Source organism: Sinocyclocheilus rhinocerous, unplaced genomic scaffold, assembly GCF_001515625.1.
Source record: "Sinocyclocheilus rhinocerous isolate Xijiao unplaced genomic scaffold, SAMN03320098_v1.1 scaffold497, whole genome shotgun sequence".
Lineage (NCBI taxonomy): Eukaryota > Metazoa > Chordata > Actinopteri > Cypriniformes > Cyprinidae > Sinocyclocheilus > Sinocyclocheilus rhinocerous.
In genome coordinates, this window is record NW_015633189.1 from 701,100 (window position 1) to 711,670 (window position 10,571).

At 36.8% G+C, this 10,571-nt stretch overlaps 1 protein-coding gene across 1 annotated transcript in view; it reads right to left on the reverse strand.

Moving 5' to 3' along the window:
* Positions 1-10,571, reverse strand: part of LOC107743785 (voltage-dependent T-type calcium channel subunit alpha-1G-like) — a 163,081-nt gene that overhangs the window by 96,637 nt on the left and 55,873 nt on the right. Inside the window, 4 exon segments of the mRNA XM_016557185.1 lie at positions 4,050-4,432; positions 5,163-5,979; positions 8,673-8,765; positions 10,174-10,465. Coding sequence (XP_016412671.1) covers positions 4,050-4,432; positions 5,163-5,979; positions 8,673-8,765; positions 10,174-10,465 — 1,585 coding nt within the window.

The window sequence follows — 10,571 nt, forward strand, 5'->3', positions numbered from 1 at the left end:
AAGTAGCCCAATTCCGCGGGAAAACCGCGGACTTGGCAACACTGCTTATGAACCGACCGCAATATAGCGTTTTCTTGTTTACCGCTGTAAACAAATCAAAGTTGGGCTTTATACGGAGAAGAAAATGCCATTGCCATCGAAACTTTTCTCAAGACAGTTCCCTTCAGTTGATACATTAATATAACCCCATAAATGTAATGCATTTTTGTACTTATTTCACTGTTTTTTTTTTCGGGATCTACTGGGACAGTGATAAAGATCTACCAATCGCGATCGACGGGTTGGCGACCACTGGGTTAGAGGGATGAGATGTGTCCATTTGAGCAGTAACATCCTCCTCTCTACACAAGCACACGAACCAGACTGCTACAACCTGCACTGCCAGTCTGCAGGGAAGTATGGGAAGCTTAAAGGACTTCATAGCTTCAAGATTAAGAGCTTAAAAAAGTTCACCTACAAGTATGTGTCAACAAGATACTTGTAGCTGAAAAACAGGGTATAGATAAACATGGTACATGAAGCATAGCTTCTCTTGGACCACAACATGGGGTTGAGCAGTTTGAAATGTCTGATTTTGAAAGATCATAAATTGATTTGAAAATTGAAAGCACCTCAAAATCTGTCAAAACCAACCCGGGGGGGTGGGGATGGTGCAAACAAATACAACACTTTTACAAAGATACGCCTACTGAAAAACATGGGATTTCAATAATAATAATAATAATAATAATAGATTTAAAACTTACAACCAAAACAAAAAAATAAGAAAAAGCTATATAACCTTGAGACATCCATTCATATTCATGGAAGGGAGAGTCACATTGTTGAAAAAAAATAAATACAATTTATTTTGAATGTGAATTTTGCAAAAATAAACTGCAGTTAATTTGGCCTATGATACAGCAAAATTGCTCATAATTGCAAACAGTCTGGGCAGATCTGAAATGAAAAACGTTGCTAACAATAAGCTGCATTAGAATTTTAATTGTTTCCTAAAGCAGTTAAGGATATGGAAGACAATAGAATTCTTTGCATTGTTTAACAATAGCAGCTAGACACTTATCCATAAATATTACAATATTGTTCAAAAGTTTGGGGTCAGTAAGATTTTTTTATTTTTAAGAAACGATACTTTCATTCAGCAAGATGCATTAAACTGATCAAAAGTGACAGTAAAGACTTTTACATTTCAATTTAAAATTTCCATTTCAAATAAACATTATTTTTTTAAATCCATCAAATAATCCTGAAAAAAATGTATCACAGTTTTCACTAAAATATTAAACAGTACAACTGTTTTCTACTTTAAAAAAATAAGAAATGTTTCCAAAATTGTAATAATATTTCACAATATTACAGATTTACTGTAATTTTAATAAAATAAATGCAGCCTTGGTGAGCATAAAAGATTTGCTTGTTTTTTTTTTTTAATTACCAACATTTCTATAGTACTAGTAGTAGTGTCCACAAGCATTAGTTGTTTGGTTGCAATATTTTTGAGTAAAATCCTAAAAGCTATGGAAGCAAATATCCCTTTCTGGCTAAAAGAGTTGACAGATATATTGCCCGAAATGGAAGGGAAACAACAACAAAGCCAAGAAATAAAAGAAACCTAATGGGCTGAAGAGCTTTTGAAAAACTTGGGCTAAAGGTTGAACGTGATAACTGATGGAATGAGAGATGGAGATGTGCCTGTGGATTTATATTTAACCTCTTAAATAAAAAACACACGCTTTAGCTCTGTAAATAGCAGCCATGTGGTCAGGTTTTGTAAGGTTTTCATGCATAAGATCAAGCGATCAACATGTCTCCTCTCCAAGAAACACAGAGCAGAGTCTGGAAGGAGGCCGCACAGAACACTGCTCAGATCAACGTAGCGCAACCTCTTCTGCCTGTTTTACTCAGTCATTCACACATTCCCCTTTGGCTACACTCTGTGAAACTCCACTTGATCTTAACTTCATCCAGCAATGTGTGATTTTTCCATCTGTGCAGCACAATGGAATACCAAAACTGGACAACACAACATCAAATAATGTTTTGAACCCTACTAGCAACATTTCAAGCCCAGGAACGATAAACAAAGCTGGAATTGTTGCAGTCGAGAGCTGCTTCTTCATTCCACAGTGGGTTTAAAAAGTGATGCAGGATGTCAGTGACTGGGAGAGAGGAGCTCAGACAATTATGAAAGACAAAGGGCAATAGAAGCTTCAGGAATGTGAAACAGGAACAGATGCAAATAGCCAGATTGGATGTTTTATAAGGATCAAAAAACCCAAGTGACCTTGTGCATCCAAATTCTTGCTCTATCTCAGTCTCCAATTCTCCAGATGGACCGCTTCATAAAGACAATGTTCACTGCCAAAATTCCCCAGGAGTTTACAGGGAAGAAAACGAGAGGAGAGACAAAAGAAGCTGAAGTCCTGAGGGGGAGGGGAATGCCATCCGTGTACGTATGTGTGCATATTTATTTTGTTACAGGTCCACCAAACTTACACCTCCAAATATACATCACCATTCAAAAGTCTAAATTCTAAATTATGTTTTGTATTGTAAAAATCTTGATAACAGTGGATCACAGAGAACAGTACAAAATAATAAAAAGGCAGTTCATGAACCGTTTAAGCAGTTTTTAACATCAATAAAAACACGACATGTTTCTTCAGCACCAAATCAGCATATTAGAATGATTTCTGAAAAATCACATGGCAGACTGGAGTAATGGCTGCTGAAAATATAAAATATATTACAATAAAAAGTTATTTTAAGTTGTAATATTTCACAATATTACTGTTTTTATTGATAAAATAAGAGACTTTCAATAATATTTTTTAAAAATCGTACAAACTCTCCGTCTAATAAAACATTCACATTTTGGCCGCTTGAGTTCACAAGGCCGAGGACCAAAATTCTTGCATTGCCCACATATTCGCTCCTGGTTGCCAGCAGATGTTCCCATTTACATTTACTCTCAAATCACCAGAATAAATCATTCTAATCAGAGTAAGTGATGATGAATGTTGTTTTCTTGTCTGAGAATCAACCATTTTCTGAGAAAAATACAAAACTCAAACTCTCACTCCAAGGAATTCATCATCCTTCAAAGTTGCAATGTGTCATAAAATACTGATCATTTTCCTAGTTGTACACCTCAAAGCCCTGAGTTACGACTTCAATCACGAGCAAGGGGGGTCGTTGCAGGCGGGCATGAATTGCGGTGTGTGCCCTCCAAAGGATCTGGAAGACTGTGAAGCATGCGAGCACACTGTGTAAACACAGTGCAATGAATTTCAGATGTGTGCCAGTTGCCCTCTCTGTTCACTTCAGCCTTCACACTCGTGCTCATTCTCTAGTATGGCGAATTACCACACATTGGTAAACAACAAAAGCATGGTGCATATGGAAAGTCTTTCATTCCTTAACACTGCTGCAAAGGGCTTGGATGATTTCTATTGTATAGAAGCACTTCTTTTTATCAGTGTTGAAAACAGTTAACACTTTAAATTAACACTGCTTCATATTTTTGTGAAAACGGCTGATACTTCTAGATTCTTCTAGAAAGTTCAAAAGAACAGCATTTACTTAAAATAGAAATCTTTTGTAACATTTTAATTTAAATGTCTTTACTGTCGCTTTTGGTCAATTAAATGCATCCTTGTTTAATAAAAGCATTAATTCCTTTTAAAAATATATCTTACTGACCCCAAACTTTTTGAACAGTAGTGTCTGAAGTCGCAATTTTACAGGCACAATTACAAGTAAATACATAATTGTGAAAATAATATAAAGTTGCAATTACGAGAAATATTCGCAATTGTGAGATATAAAAATAATAATTACTAGAAATAAAGGAGCAGTAATTTTGAGGTATAAAAGCACATTGTGAGATATAAAGACACAATTATGTGGAAATAAACTGAGAGATATAGTTAAAATGACCTTTTTTTCTTTTTCTTTTTTTAACTCCGAGGCAAAAACATAATTTGATCTTATAAATGAGGGTTTGCAGATATCAAATCAGTGAGAACAGCATAGAGACGTGCACTAACCTGCTCATGGTACTCGATGCCCATGCTGAGTGTGTTAATGAGAATGGCGATCATTATTCCTCGTCCAAAGTACTTGCTATCCACAATCTTACGGAACGTGTCGCACACCAGCCTCCAGAAATGGACCACCTTTGCTGCCCGAGCTCCTAATGCAAACAGCTTCTTCTTCCTGTTGGGATCTCTGCTGTCCTGATAATGGGCATCCTGTGTGAACTCGTACACGCCCTCACTGTCAGAGTCTGCCGTCTCATTCCCATCCACTCCCTCAGAGTCGTTGGTCATCGCTTTGGCGCAATACGGACATGTCTCAGGGTCAAAGGTCAAAGTTGTGTCTAAGTTTGTGCCACTGCAATTCATGAGCGCATCCTTAAAGATGATCTTGCCTGAAATGTATAAGAAAAAGCACATGATGCATAGACAAATGTCTATTTCTCTCTTTTTTTTAAATTTGTTTTCCAATATTCAGCTACTATGTCAAAGTAAATGACAATTTTACAAAAGCAAAACGTATTTTATTATAGTGTACAGTTCGCACAGTATATATAAATAAAATAAATATAACAAAATAAATATAATAAAATAATTATTTATCTATACAATTTTTTTTTTTAACTACCATTTTAATTGTAAGGTGTATTGTAATAGTAAGTATGAGTAAGTAATAGTGTGTGTTTGTAAAGTTTTTCGATTTTTTTCCAATTGTTTTCAATTGAAAAGTTTTTCAATTTTTAAAAGTAAATTTCAATTATTTAAATAAAAAAATGCTTTAATATATTTTAATATTTTAAGAATGTAATACATTTATTCATTTGTTATGAAAAAAACTTAATTTTTTTGTATGAAAAAAATCTAATCATTTCACTTAATTAGTATATAAGTCTCTATCTAAATTATCGAATAGATATTTCAGGGTTGAATTTCTAGCAAAAGCAACTATAATACATCGTGTAACCATGATGGTATGAACAAAACACAACATAAAAATATATAAAATTACTAATTTTGTTCATACTGCCCAGCCCTACTCTCAACTCTTGTGTTTCACACATCCAGCTGTTAAATTTCATGAATTTTTGAATTTCAGCTCAAGTAACTCCATTAAAATCCATTTACCAGGAGGACCTTGCGTCTCCACCAGACACTGTGAGGTGTTGATGGGAGTTGGGGGGATGTTTAGGTTGGTAAGGACACTAGCAGTGCAACTGGCTCCTCCTGGCTCCAGGATTCTCTGTCTGAGCTGCTCTAAGGCCAGAGATGACTGTAACGTGGGGTAGTTCTTATGTACTGGAGCCGCAAATGGCACTGAGTTCCTCTTGTATGCCTGAAACACCATGGGAGAAGGTGAGGGGCTGCAGCGCAGAGACTCAAGGTGGCCCGCAGTCTGATAAACACTATGCACTGATTCTGCACCACTGGGGCCCAGAGTCCCACAAAAGGGCTCCTGCTGAGGGACAATGACAGGTAGCATGAGATGCCCAGAGTTGTTGGCATTGGCACTTTGGGAACTCTGGTTGTCCCCCTCTCTGCCCACATCGGTTCGGACACTCCCATTGCCCAGATGGTAGTGATGGTGGAGGTGATGATGATGGTGCATGACGGGACGGATGGATCCCTGGCGCTGCTTCTGATGCCGTCTTTTCGTGGGCGGTGGTTCCAGCGGCGGAGAAGCACAGATCCGCAGGCCTGCACGGCGCCCAACAGCCCGGATGAGGAGGCCAATTTGCCTGGTGCCTTTGCGGATGATGTGAACTAGGTACTTGAGGAGCTCGTCGTAGCAGCTTCCTGGCTCAGAGAAGCTATTCAGGGTGCTGGCATTGGACCTGGAGCGCACTCTCTGCTCCTTCATAAGCTGACTCTCCCGTTGCTTGGTCTCAGAGAACTGTGTCGCTATGACAACTAGACAAAGGTTGATCATGAAGAATGAGCCCACCTGAAAAACAGTGGAGGGAGTGGAGTAGACCATGAACAGAGAGAGCTTCACTGCTCATTAACAACATTGTTACTGTAACAACAAGAAAAGATGGCATGATAAAAATAGCAAGCATACAATCGATGGTTATATTCTGTACTAATAGGATTTGAAATTAACAGATTGGAAGTTCAGAACAATGCCACATTTAAAGGGAAAGTTCGGTCATTATTTACTCACCATCACATCATTCCAAACCTGTATGACTTACTTTCTTCTGTGTAACACAAAATAAAATATTTTGAGAAATGTTTGTGTTTTTTTTTGTTGCTTACAGCTCAAACTGTGAACATAATCAGCCAGCTTCCTCTTCCCCCTCTTCACAATCACTCTGAAACACATCAAGGTCAAGTGGCTGAAGACACTGTCATTACAGCACTGTTAAAATAGAGATCAAATTCACAAGTGTTATTTAACAGAACAATGAACGATCAGGAGAGCATTATTGCAAGCTGTATTTATGCATTACAGATACTGATCAGATCGACAAATTTCGCTTGGCAGACGATAAAAAAGGCGAGTTTCACTAAGCAAACAACCGCTATTGATATATAATAGTGTATATACAGTAACAGAAAAAAACAGCAGCATGCACTTAATAAACCTAGCAATACTGTCTGTCTATATTACGCTAATGTAGTTACCGTTACATTTATCTTTATAGTAAGTGTTCTTGATGTTAAAAGGCCTTTATTATGGAGTTATTTCACTCTACTATATAAAAAAAAAAATTTACATTTTATTTTTGGTGTTTGATAGCCAATCAGAATCCACCTGACTTTAAAGTGATGAAGAATTTAAAGCAGCAGACAATATAACTGCAGCTTGCACTTATAATAAACAGAACATTATTGTCTGTTGTGGAAACTAATGTAGTTATTATTACAGTAATCTTTATAGTTATTGTTCTTGGTGTGAACAGACCCAAGTTTAAGTCGAACAGTTTTTGATTACCAATATTCTTCAAAATATCTACTTTTGTGTTCCACAGAGAAAGTCATACAGGTTTCGAAAGACATGACATTGAGTAAATCAAGTCAACTTAAAGGGTTAGTTCACCCAAAAATGAAAATTAGCCCATGAATTACTCACCCTCAAGGCATCCTAGGTGTATATGACTTTCTTCTTTCAGACGAATCCAGTCGGAGCTAAATAAAAAATTGTCTTTGATCTTCCAAGCTGTTTAATTGCAGTCAGCGGGTGTTGCAGTGCATCAGTCCAAAAGAAGTGAAATAAAGTGCATCCATTCATAATAAAAAGTGTCTCACACGGCTCCGGGGATTGAACAAAGGCCTCCTGTAGCGAATCACTTTAGTATATCACTTTAATATAACTTGCGCCAACAGTTGTTCACGGAAGCAGCTCCGGGAAGATGCCGTATGTAGCAAATTAGCTCAAAAGTAAGAAGTACACGTAAGATGTCGGCGTTGCGCAACCAACGTTTGTTAACAAGAGCAAATACTTACTTTAGCAAAGGAAAACCAGTCTCCTCTTGGCTTATATCGAAATCCTCCGACATTCTTCTTTACAAATCCTCGTTTTGTACTTCTAATTAGTGACCGTTGTTTTGTTTTGATCTCTCCGCTGCGCTTCTGCATTCGTCACTTCTGAGCAGCGCATGTGCAACGCCTACCTCATGCATCATCTGCCCGGAACTGCTTCCGTGTACAACTGTTGGCGCAAGCTAGATTAAAGTGATTATTACGATTTGAATATGGACTTTTTTTTATGGAAGGGTGCTTTTTATTTCATGTCTTTTGGACTGAAGCAATGCAACACCCGCTGAATACAACGATAGAGCTTGAAAGATCAAAGACAATTTTTAAAATAACTCTGACTGGATTCGTCTGAAAGAAGAAATCATTTTTGGGTCAACTAACCCTTTAAGTCAAATTTACTTGTATAGTGATTTTCACAATAGACATTGTTTCAAAGCAGCTTTACAGAAAATCATGATGTCGATGTTTATAATATTTTAATATCTTCATGATTTATAGTCAAATTTAGCAGATTAGAGCTGGGTATAATAATATACAGTAGCTTACACTTTCGACGATATAAGCAATCAAGCCTTTGAGACCTGCTGTAAATACACATGCTTATACAACTTTATATAAAGAGCTGGGTGATAATATAGTTATATTCTGCAACGAAATAAAAGTCAAGCAGTTGAGATTTGCTATAAAGTATATATCACTTCACATGAGTATACTGTACATATACGGATAAAGTTGGATATGATATACTGTATATCCAACATTATATATGAATCTGTGTGACAATGAAGTTTACATCTGTCAACTATGACAGAAAATGATGACAGAATTTTGATTTTTGGCTGAACTATCCCTTTAAATACCCCTAAATGCATCTCCTGGACAGATTTAAAACATCTTGACAATAATCCATTTCCTAGGCTAAACAAAACATGATTCACAGTATGTTATTGACATTGCAACTACAATTGTTTTTTAAAAAACATGGTCATTTCAAAAATATTTAAAATATGATTCTCTTGTCTTTGTCCTGTGAGCTGTCTAAGCCTGTCTGACACATCAGAGCCAGTATAAGGCAGTCTGTCTGGTCGGTGACGGTTCAGGTAATGCTCTCATAAACGTGTCCAGGTCTGCCCAGCTCAGCCCAAAGCCACTCACTATTATCAGGAGGATGAAGTAGATGAAATTGTAGAAGGAGTGAGCATCCATAACAAAGTACATGATGTCCACCCAGCCCTCCAGAGTAATAACCTACAGGAAAGAACAAAAGGAGAGGGATTCAGTGCAGCTTATGTCTCTTATTCACATAAGAGACAGTTTATATAAGGCATTATTTTTATATAAAACTATTTTAGGAAACTCTTGCATTCTAGATAACGACATCAATCCAAAGCATGAAAAAAAACATACCGATACTAATTTCAATACAGTGACAGACATGTAAACTAAAAGCATAAGTAATCTCTGATTATATGCTTCTGTGATCAGTTTTTGGTTCTGTACTCAATCATGCATGATGAGGTAGACAGTACAGATATCGTGTGCTCAAGGGGGACACCCTACCCAGCATGCACTCTTCAATCCCTTTGATTAATCTGTCACAGATTAGGGAGAAATGGAGAAAGGCAAAACCGGAAAGGAAAGACATTTTGCTTGCTATTTACAGGGCAATTGGGTGTGCCAGCAGGATGAAGGGCTGTCAGACAGCTAATTCATTTTTAGACACTAAAAATTAAGCGTCAAGCCACAGAATTGACCGGTTGCAAAAGGATTAAGTCATCGGGCCATTCTGCAGTTCAGTACATAACAGTCTCCTAAATATTTAATAGAAATGTATTTTGGTGTGTTGTAAACATATGAAAAGTTCAAGTTTAATTCAATTTGAGATTAAAACCATTAGGCCCATATTGTCAGACACAGAAGAATTAAAACCTTATCACCCTTTTTGTGATAAAATAGCACAGAATAGGAATTAATAGAGCCCGCTGATCCCTGCAATTGTCTCCATGCCAGACTCTAAAAAGGCTAATCCAAAATCCCAGGACAAATGGGCTTTGTTATTTAAACACATTGTCAAGTATTTAAGATATCACTGAATGGGCAGGGAAACTGAGGTAAGCACATTTGGGTTCATGATAGTAATTTTAGTATTAGTTTGGATCAGTTTCATCAGAATTTTGGTGTAAAGCCATATCTTTACAGTAAAATGCAGGGATGCACCTAGTAGGGATAACCTATTTTTTATATTTATACATAAATTATCATCATCTTATGGCCAATATTAAAATTATTTTTCTATTTTGTAAATCAATCAATTAAATAAATAAATACAATTTAAATGCTACAAGTGAATTTAGGCATCACAACATTTCAATGTACAGTATGTAAAACAGCATTATTTTTGAGATTAGTGTTATTAAATTATTAGCATTTTTAAAGATTAAGCGTTAGATGATGAAAGTGGTAAAATAAATGTAAAAATAGTAGAAATGAGCATGCATAATTATATATATATATATATATATATATATATATATATTATGGCAACAATATTTTGTGCATCCTTACTAAACTGTCATTCTAAGGCATTGAAAGTATTTTTATAGGTCTTGGTATAAGTCTTCACAGAATCTGCAATAAAAGAAGACATAAAACTGACCTGAAAGATGGCAATCCAGGCATAACCAATGTTGTCAAAGTTTATGGCCCCCTTGAAGGGATTGGCCTCTCCGGCAGAGCAGTTGGTGTAATACTTGTTCCAGTTGACGCAGGTGGTGTTGTCTGTGCTATTGTAAGATGCCATGTCCAGCTGGCACTGCCGGCCCTCTTTGTGGAGCGTGGGGATGGAGGTGCATAGACGCACGCCATTCTCCCGTGGTTGAGAACAGATAAACGGGTTTTCATCATAATTTTCTGTGTGGTAGTAGTTGTGCAGGTCTAGACTGGTAGGCCTGTAGAAAGGATAAAATAAGAATTACTTCCTAAAATGATAGTTTACCTGTTTTACTGTAGATTTGAAACTCCCAGTCTAACACCCCACACCCGCTCTGAACATCT